Genomic DNA, 18,832 nt, shown 5'->3' with positions numbered 1-18,832 from the left:
TAAAGATCCTTAAATAACCAATTAAAACAATCAATGATTAATACATATAAAGCCGTAAACCAGCTATTTATGTGTTCTGCTTGTTTGCAATGTAATTCTATATGTACTGTATATATACACTGATCAGGCATAACATTATGACCACCTGCCTAATATTGTGAAGGTTCCCCTTGTGCAGCCAAAACAGCTCTGACCTGTCAAGACATGGACTTAAGACCTCTGAGGGTGTCCTGTGGTGTCTGGCACCAGGGCGTTTTATAGTGGATCCTCTGGGTCCTGTATGTTGGGGGGTGGGGCCTCCAATTTGGAGGCCCAGTCAACACCTTGGGCCCTTTATTGTGTTCCTCAAGCTGTTCCTGAGCAGTGTTTGTGGTGTGTCAGGGCACATTGTCCTGCTGGGAGGCCACTGCCATCAGGTAGTGTTGTTGTGATGAGGGGGTGCACTTGGTCCACAACAGTGTTTGGATGGGTGGTGCGTGTCAAGTTGCATTCACATGAATGCCAGCACCCAAGGTTTCCCAGCAGAACATCGCATTGTGATGAGATCATCAATGTTATTCATGTCACCTGTCAGTGGTTTTAATGTTGTGGCTGATCGGTGTATACATATATATGTATATATATATGTATATATATATATATATACATATATATGTATATATATATGTATATATATATATATATATATATATATATATATATATATATATATATATATATACATATATATGTATATATATATATATATATATGTATATATGTATGTATGTATGTCACTAGTATTTTTATTGTTCTTAACAAATGCCTTTCTTTTTCCAATCTTTAAACTGTATGTGCTAATTCATTTTGTGCCCTGATTTTTTGTGGCTAGGTGAGTCAGAGTTGAGCAGTCATTTAACAACATCTACTGGTGTTTTGAAGGTTTTTCCTGAAGACTCTTCTAACCATCTGAATAAAAACATGTTTTGTCTGCTGCATAATACTTTTAACCCCTAAATAACCTTATGGGTTTTCAAAGGTTGATCATCTTCTGGAAAAACTGATGCTTTGCTCTGTAACTCAAAAGTGATGCCAGCCACACCGCTGATGGGGAGCCAAATCAATGAGCCTCTTTAAAGGGAGGGAAAAGAAAGGATTGTGCACTGAATATAAAATGGATAAAACATTTAGGACAGTATTTTTTTAACTGTTAAAAAATACTGAGTGGGATGTTTAGGGATCCAGCCCACTGACCTTTCTCATGATCTTCCGGCCGTAGAACATCACCTTATCTCTCTTCCTGAAGCGATAGTGAGGAACACCGGCCTCCTCTGAAACACCAAAAAACCTCTGTAAGACCATTTGGGATCTACTCTATCATACAATCTGTGCTCCTCATAACAGCCCTGAACTGATGTCCTGAGCTGCTGCCATAAATCCTGCACTTTCAGAAGCTTTAATGCTTGAGAAATTACTAAAGTCATGCACTGACTACTTGATTTCTTTTTGCATGAACATGGCCACTTAAAAAAATACATGCAGTATTTTAAAATATTATCAGCTACTTGTACTATACCTACAAAATTAATGATACTGCTGATTTTTCAAAAACCAATAACCAGTTTAAAATGAATGCTGGTTTGAACTGCGAAGCGGTTTATGTTGTAAAGTATCACTCTGACTACACTAAGTATTACATTATTTGGGTGTGTTTTGTACATCTTTACGTACTGAACATGTTTAGATATAAATGTTCTTGAAACAGAACAGGGTGTACAGTGTGCAGGGTACTGACTTGACAGTTTGTATCTTCTGTAGAGAAGAAACACAACAACTCCAAGGACAGAAACAACTGATACAGCTCCGATCAACACAGCCGTCCACTGGAAGAAAAACACAAAACATTACAAACATTTAAATTAGCTCTATTCACTTCTTTAATTAAAAAAATATATATACATATCCAACATAAGAACCCCATCGTTTATTCCACCCACCCACATGCTTATGTGACGTCTTTTTGGTAGATTGTTGTTATATGTTAACTAATACCAAAGACATTCATGTGTTCCCAGTACACCCTTTGCTACAGCGCACTTCAACATACAAAAAAAGCCATTTGCAAACAATGTCTCAGTCAGAGATGCATGATATGGATTTTTTTCAGCCGATACCAATAATCTATAATTACCTGCTTCTCATGGCCAACAGTGATGACATAAATGATAATTTCACACTTTTGTATTTTAAAAAGAAGTTCAGAACTTGTAGTTTACGCACACCTGAGGGAAAGTTAGAAAGGCTCAGATATAGTGAGTAAAGGTGGATGAGTTAATATTCCATAACTCTAATAAGATTCGTCTGTAAAAGAACAGCCCCACCGCTGCCGATATGTTTGGCTTTCTAGTCTTTGAAAATTATTTAACTTATCTTTTATTTATATATTTATGTTTTTTTCCCCCCTTTCCAATTCGATGGGATGTGAGGCTAGACAATGTTGGCCTGGGAGAGGGTTTTGGCCTCCTCCTGGCTTCTGGCCCTCTGGCAGCGCAGCAGGGACCTCTGATGGATGGTGTAATGCGGTTGGCATGGTTACCCCCTTCCCTACCTCTTACAATAATATAAATAAACACAAAAAAAAAAAAAAAAAAAAGGCAAACGCGACAAAGACAGTCCCTCCTCCTCAGACAGGCTCCCTCCTAAACAGTCTGAGAGTGGTCCAACATGAAGAGGACACAAATTGGGCCAGCACCCTCCTTAGGGCCTGGGAGCAGTCCAATGCTCCAGAACAAACAGCCAATCAAAAAAACAAACAAACAAACCTAGAAGGGGGATATCCGATATTCATTTGCTGTCCTGCCCTGCCTATCTCCACTTAGGCCCCTGGTTGTGCTGCTGGGGGGCTGGGGGGGCGGCTCTTTCTTGATTCTCCAAAGGCCCTGTGTAGCCCTACTTCTCATTGCCAGATATGAATCACTTTATCATCATCATTATAGCTGTTATTATACTATATTACTATATTATTATTATAATTATTATAATTGTTATTTTTTTACTATTATTATTATATCATCAATATTATGTGTGTGTGTATATGTATATATATGTGTATGTATATACAAATGTGTGTGTGTATGAATATATGTATATATGTGTGTGTGTATATATATGTGTATGTGTGTATGTGTATGTGTATGTGTATATACTGTATGTGTGTGTGTATATGTGTGTGTGTATATATATATGTGTGTGTGTGTATATATATGTGTATATGGTTTTTATTTGCCTCTTTTCCCCCCTCTCTGGCTTCACTATAACCCCTCCCTCTGGACACTAACCAACCACAGTATGTTTAACTGTTTGTTATTGTCTGTATTTTCTGACCATCATCCACCATTTTGACTTTATCACCAATAAAAATAATTAAATAAGGATTAGTTACAGCTGCCAGCTGAGGTGATCTACTGGATTGATTCCAAAACTTTTGATAAGTATGAATCATTTATACATCGAAACATACAAATATAGGGGCTCAGATTTAAAAATACCAGAATTATACTTTAAGTCAATGAAAGTGATTTGGCTTCTTACTATCAGCTCTATTTATTGGCTTTGTATTCACAGATATTAATATCTAGCCTATCATTTATTAACCCAACATATATTGTGCATCCCTAAGTCAAACCATTAGAGTCAGAAATTGGCTGTCGAGGTTACCATGTTTGCTTCCGTCCTTTCCTCCACAAACTGCTGCATCCTAGCCTTGATCTCACTACCAAGTGGAACCAGGCTCTGAAACATCAAGTAAGGAAACAACACTGAAGGAATGAAGTACACTGGACAGGCTGTGTTGAGGAGTGTAAGAGCAATCACACACGAACAAGGACTGGGACAGCAGCTTCAGTTGAAGATAAAGAGCAGTGTAATCACCATCTATTGTTTTTAACCCAACACAGACCTGTGATCTGGTGAAAAACATCAAGCCCTGCACAATGTTTGTAATGCATTGATCATGTATTTCACATCTGAGTTACGAAACTGTTAGACCATAGTAATATTGTGCCTAAATGCCTTGGTAAAAGACAAAGACATGGAGACTCATTTTAAGATAATGGAGTGTTGTGTAAGAGACAACATACCGGGTATATACTGCAGCTCTCCTCTTCATCATTGTCTTCCATGGCTGTTAAAAACAAGATACGAGTGAAATGAAAGAATTGAAACTATAAAGAGTAGATCTGATGAAAGGCAAACATTGAAAACATTTCATAAGGTAGGCCTATATGTAAGTAATATCTTGCTGACACGATACTGTGTTTTGGTGAAGCTTCACTGATCATATATTAATAGCCCGGGGCTGGAATCATGGACCGTAGCAGCAACACTTGTACCCAGCTCCACCCAGCTGACCGCAGCAGGGTCACAGAGCAAAAGGTTTTAGATATCTGGGTCCAGGGTCACCGACTCGGCTCAAGAAGAATTGGTCACAAGCCGCTTGTAACCAGACACTTCCCTGCACCTACCTACAAACAGTCATGGTAGAAAGCTCGTCCCAGGAGAAACAGGGGAATCTGGGTTATACGGTTTGTTCAGCAGACACCTATCAGGGTCCCTTCTCTCGCTTATTTACTTCCCATATTGTTTGAGCCTGGGAGTCTTCTCGCGTCAAAGTCCGTACAAAACTATCGGGTGTGTGTATTGGTGTTATGCGGGTTACGTTTGTGAAAAACTACGTCCTGTCTTATTTCCGTCGAAGTGAGTGTAGAGCAGTGAAAAGTTGAGCGACCACACGGAGCTTCACATGCTGGCTGACCGGATTTAAATGTGTTTACAGTGTCGATGGGGGAAAAAAATCAGACTTCTGTGGGTTAATATTCATCTTAAGTTGGCTCTACAAACAATGCGTAGAGTGGCAGAACTTAATGTCAACATTAGCTGAGAAAATTAACTTTGAACTTTGTTGTAAGGTCAGCTTTTCTCACAGTGTCCGTGCACTTCGCTTCTGTGGCTGCGGTCCGCTACACAACAGGACAACCCAATGCAAGCGGAAATGTGAGCGAACCAGTGTGTACTGACAGAGTCTATAACACATACAAACACACAAACAGACTTTCAGCTGACCCTTTCTGACTGGACCGGCCACAGAAAAATCCCCACGTACACTTCAGGAGTCAAAAGATGTGTGTACAGCTTGTAACATGTCTCTCACGACTGGTGGCAGCCTGTTCAGTACAAATAAGCACAGCGTCCTGTCATTGATTTCAAAATAAAACCCATAACAACGAAAATGTGCGAAGACCCGGATGTGACGCAGGAATAGACTGCATTTAAAGAGGATGTAGGGCGCAGTTCAATAGCTAGATTGTACTTTTTACTAATACAGTATATACATAGTTCAGCTGAACAATAAAAGAGAGCTTATACACACTTATGCCTTGCGTATCGTAATGTGCCCTTTGAGCATTTATTTTGAAGGTTAGGATGTCTGTATTCTAGGTAACTTTGTTTGACTCAACGCACCGGAGTCCTAGTACCAGTATCTCCGATTTTAATTGGTTGATGCTGTTGCCTTTCGACCAATCACTGAAGAGTTCATTGGAAAGTCAGGCACGTCGCTTTCATCGGCCCGACAGTGTGCTCAAGGTGAGTTGACTTTTGTAATATTTTATTAGCTTATGGACCATTTAAGATTATTTGAATAGCATTTACAGTTTTATTGTAAATCCATACTAACCTCCCAGCAGGCTTTGCAGCATTTGCCGGCCCGTTAGCTTCGTTAGCTGTGGGTCACTCGTGTAAAGAAGCAACACGAAATTTTTCAGTTCTTTAACCGAAAAAAGGGTATTTCATTGCGAACACCCTTCATCCATGTAGGAAGCGGTAAAATAACAAAGACTAAGGGTAATGCGTTAGAAAAGCATGAGGATTTATTAATATGGCGATTGCTTCGTTGAACTTTCTTGATCCCGATTGCCAAACTGTATTCACCCGTATCTACAAGGAAACACATCCGTTTATAACTGCAGCAGTACGACAGCTCAGTTGTCGGTGTCAAAGTCCGGGGCTGTCTGTCACTACAATGTGTTTAATATATTGCTTATTCTCCGCAGGTTTTCTGCCCTGGAAGGAGAAAACGCTGTGGCACCATGGGTGTGTTGTCCACGCTGATGAGGGGTCTGATAAGAGGAGCGGACAGGATGTCCGAGTTCACCAGCAAGCGTGGATCAAGGACTCACAACAAAGGCAGGGGCGCCAGGCCCACCGGGCTCAAGATCTCCAGCAGAAAGTTTCTGTCCATACGGGCCATGATTCCTGAGTTCGTGGTGCCTGACTTGGAGGGATTCAAACTCAAACCATATGTTTCCTATCGCTCCCCTCGAGGAACGGAGCCTCCACTCACCGCACAAAGTGTGTTCGCTGAGGCTGTAGCTCCTCAGATCAAGAGAGACTTTGAGGACGGTACTTTCAGCAAAGAGCAGCTGGAGAAATATGGATTTGAGCCCACGCAGGAGGGAAAGCTCTTCAAGCTGTACCCCAAGAACTATGTGCGTTAAAGATGCATTCTCAGTGTAATGTATATACAAAGAAAGGCACAGCCTGCTGATGAACTAGAGAAGGAAAGCTGCAGACTGTTGTGATATATGATGTCAAGTAAAGTCAATTTGACTCTTGTTACTTGATCACTAGCCACAATAAAGCTTAAGGCGCTATGATCCACACTGCAGAATGGTGCGTTTATCACTATAAAGATCATTTGAACAGTCTGAGCTCCACATTTACATGTTAAAACTACCACAGAAGGCATCTCTTACAGTACATGTGGGCTAGTAATAATAATTATACAACTACAACATACACTGATAAGACTTTTCTGAGGCTGACTGTTATTCTTTACATTATCTCATACAGAGGATTTCAAGTTAATTACCACATAGCTACCACTGCCATATTCACTGAGCTCAAACCACCTTGGTTTCAAAGACATTTTCACTGGTTGTGCAAGTTGAGATATGCACAGTGAACCTTTAACTTGTCAATGCAACTTTATTTGCCAGAAAGTGTAATGAATGGAACTAGCCATGAAAAGGCCTCTACAAATCTTCATATACTACCGTGATGAAATTTTCAAAGTCATCATATGGTGAAGATCACAACCTCAGATCTGTGGAGAGCAGGAGAGTCTGGCCTAATACCATGATTCCACCCAGCACTGCTCTGACAGTGTGTGAAAAGGTTTTGTTTGCAAGGCTTAGTGTTTTCAAAAATATTGAAATATTGCTAAACATCAATACTGAATATTTTTTAAACAGTTTCATTACTCATTTTTAGCAGTATGAAAACACCAGTTCTTTCTACATTTTTCAATCTCTGACAGCAAGTTGACAGCTGCCCGTGTCAACGTGCTGTACTGCCCACATAGCTCCTCCAGAAGTAAATTAACTTGGATGCTGCTGTTCTTAACACACAGTACACAAGGCCTTCTTATATTTCTCTTTTAAAAACAAATAAAATGTTATGTCCTCAATGTTGTCCACTTCCTTGTGTTATCGAAATTCTTGTTTGTATTTTTTTAAATTTTTTTTTTTAAATGGTATTGTCGGCACTAGCAAGGCTTCATACCCCACCAGGAGCTTTTTAGATGCAGAATGTTTTTTGTGCTTCCACCATGGGTAAATAGGTTGTGTAGATAAATGGACTCCTTTCAGGTTTTTTTTTACAAGCGGGAGTCTAAACAGGGTGTTTTATTTTGATGATCAGATTCTCTATGCTGTTCCTGTGTCTGACTTCCTGCCTGGATTGATCAGCTGTGTGCAGCTAGACATGGTCTCTGTCAACAATAGGTTAGGTGCACAAGAGCTGTGCCTGGTGGAATCAAGCTGTGAGACTTTTTACAAATGAAAAAGTTTATCTAGAGAATGCTCATTAAAGCAGCCTTAACACCAGTCACAAGTTATTAATCAACCCTGCCAAAATGTCATCAACACTTAGGGCAAAGTGGTGCAAATTAGGAGAATTTCCCTTTGAGGATCAATTAAATTCACCAGACATAATCACACATACTGCATAGGTACCTGCAGAAAATTATGAGTCAAAATGGGTGCCTGTTTCCAAACAAGGATGTTTTTGTGAACAATTTTCCTAACCACCATCAGAAAACACTTAAAAAGGTATGTGGGTGAATGGTTGCATTGTTCTTTGTACTGTATAATGTTTAAGGACTATCCACAATTAAAATACAAGTTTATAAAAATCTGTTGTTATGAAAATAGTGTTTTCTTTGTTGCATATTTTGTGATAACTTATTGTTAAGTGTGGGGACTTAGTGATAGTGAAGACCGTGAATGGAATAACAGTATATCATACACTCTGCTTTCAGTACAGGTTATAATATGATAGAAGATATTTCTATCAAGTGTCAATGCAGCCAGTGCTCCACTCTGGTCAAAGTTGCCCCAATTCCTGTTGAGCCTCATCTGAAGCCCAGTCCCAGCGCCACACATGGAGCATATGGTCATAGACTGGACAGTGAAGGGGTATCTTCATTAGAGATGTGGGCAGGGCCTGCACTAGGGGTGGTGGAGGGCGCTGTAATGCCCTCTGGGATGTATTGTCCCGCATCATCCTCTAGGGAAGTGTCAAAGCTGGCAGTGGGAGATTCATACTGAATCCTCAAGTGTCCTCCGCTCTCCGTGAGGCTTTCCTTTGGTTCCACAGCAGGGGGGGAGCAGGGAACAGGTTCCTCCAGGGACAGCTGGGACCAGTCGGCTCCGTAGGCCAGGGAGTTGTGGAGGATATAGGAGGCTACAATAGGACATGGCCCTCCACTGCCATCTGGACAATTACAGAAAAACAACCATGACTTCAGAAAAACTCATCAATAACTTCTATGGCAGAAACAAACTGCACTCTTCTGAGGTGTCCTCTGAGATGCTGAGCGTTAACAACAATCTCCCTGGTTTGAATGGCAAATTGTTGCTAAAATATAATAACAACAACAACAATAATAATAGTGATATTGCTGCAAATGGCAATGCTTGCTTCTTTTTTAAATGACGAGCCCTTAAAAACAAACTACATGCATATGCATGAATTTCCACATTGTTGGCAAGTAGGAATTGGCCACCTGGGGATTTGAATGCTACCGTAGTATTCCCAGTGAAGGTGACACACTGATGGCACCACTGAAGAGACTCACAACTTGAGGTAATGACATGAGCAAAACTGGGGTATTTTTGTCCGTTGTGTTTGTTTAAACTTAAAACTCTTACAACAGTCAAAGTGTTGGTGATGAAATTCTGAAAAACATAAATTCATACATCATTCTGCTGGTTTCTGGTGTATTGTTAAATGCTCTGGTGAGGTCTGATCAACTATTTGGCGAAATAGAAAATGTGCATATTAATTACAGTCATTGCAGCCTCATTTAATCTCAACATTCATTTGAAACATGGTATGTCTGGTATCCAAAGAATGTCTGAGTCAATTTTGGTAGCTTTTGAATAAAGACTTGTTCATTGATTTGACATATCTTTAAAAATATAGAGTGATGGACATGAACATACGTTGCAGTGAGGCAAACTTCTGTCACACTTCAGTGGATGTGCTGATGTGTGGTGAAAATGATTTTGGAAACTGTGACTGTTATGTCTAAGCGCTGTATCGTAGGCAGCTGGACTTGTTTCAGTTTCTTGAAGACGTTTCACCTCTCATCCAAGAGGTTTCTTCAGTTCTAACTAACTGGAGGGGAGTTGGCAGGCTTTTAAACTCTGGGGGAGTGTCCTTACAGAGCCGTTAAAGACGTGTGAGCTCTGACTTTCAGAGTCGTTAAGGCCACTTGTGGGTCGTTGGTCCAACATGTAGCTGTTATGGTTTCTGATACCCCTAACAAAAAATGAAATACTTGATCACTTGCTCCTCATTTTTTCCTTCTTTCTTCATAATTAATAAATAAATCATCTGTAAAATGTCAGGATACAATCCCCCTTGTTAACCTGCCCGCCCCCTCTACTTACCCTAGTAGCAGAGAAGGTACAGGAGCAGAGGGGTTGTTTAATTGAATATGTTAGTCTAGTCTGCCTGGTTCATCCATCATTTTTCTGACTGAGGTTTGTGTAAGTTAGACTCTATGGCCCCGACTATGGCGCTGAAATAGCAGTAGCCCAACAGTGCTTTGTGTTGATAAATCCATAGTGCTTTCTGTGGTGCTGAAGTACAGGATGCATTCACCTCTCCATCACACTTACCAAGTGCCAGCTGGCAGTTAAGGATATGGAAGTCATTGTGCATGCAGGCTGCCAGGAGCAGGTGGTGATGGGTAGGATGCCACTTCAACCTCCACACTCCACCACCCATGGGACTTTCACTGAGAGGCTGCCTCATATTCCGGGAATCCCACAGCAAAACCTGCTCATCATAGCTGCAGAAAGAAGCAAGACTTACAATCACGTGACTGAAGAGTGAGTCGGCTGAAAGTTTTGGACAAGAAGGCCAAAAACAAGAGGAAGCAGTGGTCGTAAACAGTCGTCCCAACCATACAAAAGGTGATTCTCACACAAAACCATGTTACGTTACAGGGTTCATTGGGATATTTACCTGCCTGTAGCCAGGATATGTTCCTGATGTGGGTTGCTGTGAATACTGCACACACCCATTGAGTGCCTTCAAGAGAACAGGCCAGATATCGTCAATGTATTTTGCCAAAACAGAAAGTCCAAATGAGTGCTGATGACATAAAGTCAGTACAAACCGTTTACTGATGAAAGTGGGGCAGGAAGGACCAACCCTGAGATCCCAGCCTTTAAGTTTGCAATCATCACCACCTATTGAGGAGTGACACAAGCACATAGAAGGGGGAAAATGTATTAGTAGTGGAGATGCATATATAGGCATACAAATATAATCGATTAGTACAGGTCCAGTATCACAATATATTTAGGCTTTATCACATTACACAATAACCGTCTTGATATTTTTCAATATCTCATCAAAAGCTAGCAATTTTAACACAATGAGATTTTTATGCATCAGTAATGTGAATATAATGACAGTCTGGTAAGTTCAGAAAAGGTCATCACTTTACTGTAATGCGGTCTTTAAAACCAGGTGAAAAAAAACACTTGGGTCATTTCACAATAATGGTATCCAAAATCTAAGACCATATATAGTCTCAAATTACTATAACAATATAATATCGATATATATAGCAGTGAACAATGTCAGGTTTAGCACATATCCTGTATGAGGGAAAATGGTAGATGCTTCTGCTATTATTATTATTATTATTATTATATTAGTATGTCACATATGTCAAGATCATTTTTCTAACTTCAAAATGTCCAACTCCTCACATATTCTGTCCATAACTCTCGGAAAAAACTCTACATATATTTATTGCACTCTAAAGATATTACTCTCCATACTGCCTGATAGAACAGATAAATAAGTCTCTGTAAGTCTGGAACATGGGCTATCATGGGTAAATAGGCTGTCAATGTAAAAAGCCAGGTACTTAAAAGGAGAAAACCTTGTTAATTTGAGTGTTATGGATAACCACAGAGCTGTGTTCACATACTGGTCTCAGGACAAAACACCATCTCCTCATTTTTTCACATTCAACATGAAGTGGTTATCATCACACCACTGTACCAAGTTCTACTCAGAGTGGTAAAATAAGGGGTCCAAGTCTTTATACATTAGGCTGAGGATAGCGATGTCTTCAGAGAAACTGAATATGAAATTGTTTGGATGTGTACCTCTCGTTTGTGTACACTGTGAAGAGCACTGGGGAGCTCATACAACCCTGAGGGGCACCTGTGCTGACTGATTATGGGTCAGAAAGAGTGTTGTAAACCTTTACAAGTTGTGTGCAGTCTGTTAAAAAAAAGAAAGGTACCATTTTATGATAAAAGGATTGACACTCAACTGTTTCATTTTCGGAATCAGGAGGTAAAGTGCTAAAAGCTGAATTAAAATCAACAAAGAGTAGGTGTGCATAACCTGTAATGTCTTCCAGATGCCTAAGAACCAGATGGGCGATGCTACTGACTGCATCAACAGTGCCCGTCTCGTGCCCATAAGCAAACTGGACAGGATCTAACAGTGGATTTATGTCAGCTTTAAGTCAGGAAACCAGATGTTTTTCCAAGTATTTCATCACAATTGAGGTTAAGCTATAGGTTTATAGTGAGCGTTTTCAGATGCACAATTTGAAATAGGGTGGGGACGGTGTCTGTGTCCAGTGACTGCTGGAGAATGGGGCATCACGCTAGGGTCAGCTCCTCTGTGAGTCCTAAGCAGGAACGCATAAATGCCGCCTGGGCCTGACGACTTTTTGGTGCATACTTGTTGGAAGAGTGACAGGAACTTATGAGGATCCACAATAGGCCTAGTGCCGAGGTCACATGAGATGGTCTCTATCACAGTGTTGCAGTCATGGGAGAAGTCCAGACTCTCTGATAGTCATCTGTGGTGATGAAGTGCCTCTTGCTTGGCTCTACAATAGTTATGGCTTTCACAGAGTGCCACATTTTATTAGAGTCAGCCCTTTCTGTCCTTTAGCTGCCTCCTGGCCTCCCTTAAAAACTGATTGAGTTCCCTCTGCACTGTTTTCAACTTCACCCAGTCAGTTTCTGAAGGCAGCTTTATTCTTGTTAATAGTTAATGTTACGTCTGGTTTGTTGTTTGGATACACAACGATGTCCTTTTTAGTCACCGCATTATCCACACAGAAAGCTATATAACTGGTTACTGACTCAGCCGCCTCATCTATATTACTGCTATGGAAAATGCTCCAACCCATGCAAGTGAAACATGCTTTCAGTGCCTCTATGCTATCCTCTGAGCACACAATCACTGTTTTGAACTGTGGTTTGGGGCTGTGTGTTTATGCAGAGTCTTGTAAGTTGGTAATAGATGTACTGTGTTGTGGTCAGAGTTTGCTAAAGAATGTAGATAACAGGCTCAAAAATGTATGTCATGCTTGAGTTGAATACTGGGCCTCATCTTTCCCACAGGGCACCCCCTGCTGCAGCACCGCAGATTTATTCTGAAAATACTAACTATCCTCAACCTGCTTTGGCTGTACATATGGTAGCCACACAAGGAGATTTAGATGAGGCAAAACATCACTGATCTCACTTTTTTCATTTGTATCAAATAGCCCTGGGAGCTCATGCTCACAGACCAATAGACAATGTGACAGACTATAATTTAGAGGAGTGTTACCAGAATAAACCAGCTGTGTGTCCCAGTAGGAAAAGGCTGAGATCCAGGCCTCAAAGTCATGGGCCTTCCATTGTGACAGAGATGTCAGCGCACCTTCAGCCAGGGAGAGCACACTGATGCAGCCTGCAGAGTCACTGCACACCACCCGCACATCACTGCTGCAGACACAAACAGGAGACATGTGACACAGTGTTTTGTGTGAAAGCTCTGATATTTACTTTTACAGCTGTAGGTGTAGGTGTACTGGCTTTGCACCATGTCAAGTATGTTACCTGTCCATTCTTCCAGTGGACCAATCTAATGAGAGAGCCAGCCGCTCTGTTCCCACCTCCAAACTGCTCAGGGCCTGGAGACTGCGGCCGCCTTCCTACTGGATACACACATTCATGAGTGCAGACTACCACATCAGCCACCAGTCACACCAAGTCTGATATACATAATGAAAGGTAGAGCAGAATAAACACACCTGTGCTGCATTTCAGGATGTACTGATGCAATTTTTGCAACACCTTATACATTGCATGTCTGATGAATTAGACCGCAATTAAACTGTATGTCTGTTGTAAGGTGTTTCTGTCTTTTTGTCCACCACTGTGTGTAGTTTAATAAATTAGAGGGCATCTGAGAGTGAAAAACTGTTGGTCTGATAGAGCAAACTCTGATTTAAAATCAGTTTTTAAAAAAAAGAGCAGTTAAGCCCTTCATTGCCTACCCATAAATGCAGACATGGTGATTTTCTCATGTCTGTTGATCTATGCAGCACAGAAATGTGTATTTTCTACCTTTTTTTAGTGTTTTACCAAAGGCAGGTTTTTTATATTGCAAATTTCATACACAGTGGCAGTTCAATGTACCATGCCACATTAAGCTACACTATGAGGCTGTTCAGACCTGGTATTATCATCTGTCCTGAGTGATCCCATTCCAAGTGGGCAGCTCTAAGTACAGGTGTGAACACTCCTAAGACACATTGAGGACTTGTTTGAGATCCAATCACTCAGACCACATTTGAAGGGTGGTCTGGGCCACATGTGACTACATTCTTTTGGCAGTGTGTCCTGGGCCACACTGATGGACTGCCTACTCAACTGACGTCCTCAGTGAGACAAGAAGAAGCCACAACAACAGGCAGAATGGATTACACACCGTCTGATTTCCATGTGGTTGACTGTAACGTAAATTACATGTTTGGGCTCTCTTAACCTGACAATGTTAGCAGCAGGTGTTTGTGAACGCAGTCTGTTAATGACTGCAATATCCCCAGGCTCCCTTTAAAAGTTGAGGAGTTGTTGAGTGAGGAATAAGTTAAATTTTGTGAAACAGCTATGGCAAAATTTTAATCATCGGTGCCTGTTTTTAAATTCAGCACTGAATGTAATACATTTAGTATCAAAAAGTGTCAGTTTGTTGCAGCATCGCTGTGCCAGTCTGTCTGCTTCTATAACGTGGAGAAGTGAGGGCAGATCAGAAGTGGTCACTCGAGACATATGTTAATGCCAGGTGTGAACTGATGAACTTGGAGCTGCTGAGTTTGGTTGGATCGATGTTCTTGACTTACAAGGAAATGGCATTTGGAGGAACCAAATTTGGAGGTTTTGATCTCAGAGGATAATAATGAATATATTCAACAATCATGTGTCCTGTCAAAAACCTCAAAGGCAGCACAGCCAAATGGCTAAAAAAAACAATCTGTTTCTGGCTGTGATTCTTCTGATGCCTCATTTCTCACCTGACTGTCTGACAGTGCGTACAGCTGCAGCTCTCCATTGGCAGCTGCCATTCCCAGCACTGCCCGTCCTGACAGTGGCACATGGCACCTGAGAACATACAAATTAATCAACAAGAAGGAAGAAGACAGGGACATCAATATTACAATAGCCAGAACTAATTCTTTACCATTTCAAATCTAAAATGGCCGCTGTGTCCATGCGCTGAAGCTCGGTGAGAGGAGGGCTCATTGGTGTCTCTCGTTGAAATTCAAACAGGTACAAACGACCCGTCCGGCTTGGAGTGGCATCCTCTTCTCCTGCCTACAGGAACAATGTGAAAGGGACATACATCAGTCAATAGTCAGGCACCAGCCCCAAAATGTACGGACTACAGCTGCATTAAATTAAGTCACAACAACTAAGTAGTTGTTTTGCAGATGCAGCAGCCAGTAGCTCCTTTAATCCTTGCTACATTTTGATGTACTTTTCTACTTTTTCGCCTTTATAGCCCCTTCTACTGAAACATGCTTTGCCTATAATAGAGATTAATTCATCAACTTCAGAAAAGGAAGTGTAGGATTTGGATTGACTGCAGCAGAGCGCGAGAGGATCTCCACCAGTTGAATCTGCAGAGTAGCCAGCCAGACAAGTGGGACAAAATGTCACCAAAAGTGGTGTGACTGCCCAAAGAAAAGAGGAAAGAGAGGGGGCATCAGAGCTATCCTGACCCAACTTGGACCGAGACCTGTTCCTCTACCAAGCCTTCTCCTGGCTAATGTCCGGTCACAGGAGTATAAAGTGGATGAGGTGCAACTGAGGCTCACTCAGCAATGGGAAATCAGACAGCTGTGTGCACATCTTCACAGAGATGTAGTTAACCCCTAATATCCTGGATCAAGCTATTGTACTGGATGGGCGGACTTTGTTCAGAGGCGACAGGACACAGGACTCTGGTAAGAGGAGAGGAGGAGGGCTCTGTGTCTACATAAATAATGCTTGGTGCTCAAACGTAGTTAGTGGATGAACAATGTTGACCAGATGTCAAATTTCTGATGCCATATGTCGACCATATTATCTGCCCAGATAATTCACCAGTGGTTTTACTGTTGCTGTGTACATACCCCGACATGCATAATACACTGCAAGAATTGCATGATGTCATCATAAATGTGATCACAAAGAAAGTAAGATCATTCCCCAACCAGACGGCCTGGATGAATGGTGAGGTGAGGGCTCTATCCAGAGCCAAAAAAGCTAACGTCATGTGACAAGGAAGCATACAACACTGCCAGAGTAAGAGTAAAAGCGGGATGCGGCATCAAGGATGCAAAGAAGAGACATCAACACCGACTGGAGAGAGACCTCAACACCAACAGCACTGAAAATATGTGGCAGGGAATCAAAATGTCACAGGCTGCAAAAGCAGGAGCTTCCTGCCTCAAGACAGCCATCATCATTCCTGTACCTAAGAAGTCTGCTGTGTCTAGTCTTAATGACTACCGTCCTGTGGCTCTCACCCCCATCCTGATGAAGTGCTTCGAGAACCTGGCTCTCCAGCACATCAAAGACAACATCCCTGCCAGCCTGGACCCTCACCAGTATGCTTTCAGAACCAACAGATCCACAGAGGATACCATATCCACTGATCTCCACTCAGTCTTCACACACCTGGAGAATAAGAGCAGCTACATCAGGATGCTGTTTGTTGACTTTAGCTCAGCATTCGACACACTCTGCAACTTGATATTGGACTTCCTCACAAGCAGGCCTCAGAGAGTTTGGATTGGCAGTCACACCTCCTCTATGTTAGTGCTCAGTACCAGAGTCCCCTAGGGCTGTGTACTCAGCCCCCTCCTGTTCACACTGTACACCCATGACTGCACTCCCAAACATCAAGAGAACTCTATTGGTGACAAAGAACGATGAGAGTTCATATCAGGAGGATATCAACAATTCTGCAGAGTGGTGCACAGAGAACAATCTACTGCTCAACGTCAGCAAAACCAAGGAGCTGATTGGTGATTTAAGAAAGAAGGAGACAAGATAGGGAGGCAGGATGACTGAGACAGAGACACCATTCACCCTATTACAAGACACTGTACCATCAAAATGATTTTAAATGTGTTATTTTAAGGTAAACAAGTTACATTATGTTGCTTTAAAATCACAATGATACGATGATGTGTTGTTATTTCATTTGTATATGCACAAAATGAATTCAAAACATTTAAACGGTAAGGGTCTGGATTTTGAGATGAGGTCTTCATTATGTTCCTTAATATTGTGCTTTAAATGATGCATTGTATCTAACAAACTGACAATAACATGTCTACAAACCAATTTACACACAGTGCACCTGGAGGTCCTCAAGAGAAGTTGTCTTCTTCACCTGTCTCATCCTTGTCAATGAAGCTGAACGTATGCACTTCCGCCATGTAGCTCTAGTCTGATTAATGTAATGTGCTCCAACCAGAACCGAATCAAAGGTACTGCGCTGTGAATGCAATGTGTTAATAAGACAGTGACGCCTGCAAAAGGGTTTGATGATGGGCTTTTTCATACAAAGTTTAAAGACAGGAATCACCAAACACTCGCATTTCTCAATAAACTCAGATTAAAACAGGTCAGAAGTGTCGATTAGTATAAGGTTCGGCCCGCACAACAGGTTATGGGAATTACCGGGACATTTGGGACTCTTCGTATGTAATCTCACCCCTTTCTGTAGCTGATACGTCCCGCAGGCCAGGATGTCATTGCTCGAAGAAACAGGACACCACTCCACCGTGTCAGCGCTCAGCTCCGTGTCAAACACCTGTAGATTGCGGGTCCTCGACTTCCAAGCCATGATCGCCTGCTCTGCATAACGTTTCTGTGTCGGTGCAATAGCTAAAAAGCGAAATTATGTCCCGTTAAAAACAAAAGATATCACACATATGTCTGTACAGTAGCGTTAGTATGTTAGACCTATAGATTGTTACTATCTAGCTAACTTTAATGAGACTATCTAAGCTAACAACATAATCTGTTTGGTAACGTTAGTTAGCTAACATGCTATAATTAACTCACTTCCGAGCCACGCAGCCCAAACTGTTAACAATGAGACACTTCAGACAGTGAACAAGACATTCAACGAGTAAATAACATGTCCAAATTCAATTTAACTTCTGTGTAATACTGAATATCCACAGAAAAAACAATTATCAACAAAACTCACATGTGAGCCTGCCCAGACTCAACGACGTGTGCGTCGTTACGTCAGCGCTTGGCGTAAGGATGCGTTCAGGGACCACTGCAAAGCATTAAAACGTTGCGGGGGGCTGGAAGGTGGTGCAAACCCCGGACAAATCACCAGTCTGTCGGGGGCTCGTATCGACAGTTTAAATATGGATGCTGACTCTTATTCTCACTGTTGTTATTCTGTAACAGAGATAGCAAAATCCGTTATTCTGGTTAAAGATATCAGAACTCATCTTGGAGCTAACAAGAATACTTCCTGTTTTCATTATATATATATACACACACACAAAAAAAAAAGGTTTACATTGTTATGTCACCACTTTGACGTAGTGTCAAATTTGATGGGGTACATGCATGGACCTATAACTAGTACATGAGTATGTTTATAATTATACATACACTGGCTTCCGGTACGTGATCACTGCGACTCACAACACGTATGTATTTAAGCATTATGTATGATGAAAATGGCGACATCTGCTGGCCAACCTTTGCTTTACATGCATTAATTGAAAAATTCAATGTAAGACCTCAATGGAGCAATTGCCAAAGCATAAACGCAGTTATCCTTAAAATGTTGTTATTCAAAGAAAGTGGACTGTGTTAATGTGAGCGATTGATTTTTAATATTATTTTGGCAAATTGATACATGTTTGACGTAACGAAGCCGCGTTCAAGGTGGT

The 18,832-nt window shown here is 41.3% G+C and overlaps 3 protein-coding genes across 6 annotated transcripts in view; 1 reads left to right on the top strand and 2 right to left on the bottom strand.

The window, feature by feature from the left end:
- The window catches only part of pnpla7b (patatin-like phospholipase domain containing 7b), a 28,516-nt gene extending 23,352 nt beyond the window's left edge, over nt 1-5,164 (bottom strand). The window contains exons 1-5 of one of the 2 annotated variants that reach the window (XM_073465550.1): nt 5,101-5,164; nt 4,119-4,162; nt 3,697-3,771; nt 1,775-1,862; nt 1,234-1,310 (exon numbers count right to left, since the gene is read on the bottom strand). In XM_073465550.1, the coding sequence (XP_073321651.1) occupies nt 1,234-1,310; nt 1,775-1,862; nt 3,697-3,771; nt 4,119-4,160 (282 nt within the window). In that variant the 5' untranslated portion in view covers nt 4,161-4,162; nt 5,101-5,164. Of the gene's footprint in view, nt 1-1,233; nt 1,311-1,774; nt 1,863-3,696; nt 3,772-4,118; nt 4,163-4,502; nt 4,784-5,100 lie in introns of those variants that run through there. The other variant, XM_073465551.1, reaches the window with a different exon arrangement.
- A 385-nt stretch (nt 5,165-5,549) lies between these two features.
- On the top strand, nt 5,550-7,504 carry mrpl41 (mitochondrial ribosomal protein L41). Of its 2 annotated transcripts, none has more exons than XM_073466456.1 (2): nt 5,550-5,622; nt 6,090-7,504. In XM_073466456.1, the coding sequence occupies exon 2, from the start codon at nt 6,126-6,128 to the stop codon at nt 6,531-6,533; it is 408 nt and encodes a 135-aa protein (XP_073322557.1). In that variant the 5' UTR covers nt 5,550-5,622; nt 6,090-6,125; the 3' UTR covers nt 6,534-7,504. The 2 variants fall into 2 exon arrangements, with proteins under 2 accessions (XP_073322557.1, XP_073322558.1); XM_073466457.1 differs by lacking the exon at nt 5,550-5,622 and adding an exon at nt 5,744-5,820 and having other exon boundaries at nt 6,090-6,698.
- Nucleotides 7,004-18,181, bottom strand: dph7 (diphthamide biosynthesis 7). 2 transcript variants are annotated; one of them, XM_073466454.1, is made up of 10 exons: nt 18,127-18,181; nt 17,626-17,798; nt 15,100-15,233; nt 14,933-15,020; nt 13,476-13,570; nt 13,204-13,361; nt 10,727-10,799; nt 10,573-10,638; nt 10,224-10,396; nt 7,004-8,811 (listed from the first exon to the last, which is right to left on the bottom strand). In XM_073466454.1, the coding sequence occupies exons 2-10, from the start codon at nt 17,755-17,757 to the stop codon at nt 8,492-8,494; spliced, it is 1,239 nt and encodes a 412-aa protein (XP_073322555.1). In that variant the 5' UTR covers nt 17,758-17,798; nt 18,127-18,181; the 3' UTR covers nt 7,004-8,491. The 2 variants fall into 2 exon arrangements, with proteins under 2 accessions (XP_073322555.1, XP_073322556.1); XM_073466455.1 differs by lacking the exon at nt 18,127-18,181 and adding an exon at nt 17,979-18,068.
- Nucleotides 18,182-18,832: the final 651 nt, after the last annotated feature.

Source organism: Pagrus major, chromosome 5 (genome assembly GCF_040436345.1).
Source record: "Pagrus major chromosome 5, Pma_NU_1.0".
Classification (NCBI taxonomy): Eukaryota; Metazoa; Chordata; class Actinopteri; order Spariformes; family Sparidae; genus Pagrus; species Pagrus major.
The sequence above is the reverse complement of the archived record's forward strand: the minus strand, read 5'-3'. Positions and strand labels throughout refer to the sequence as shown.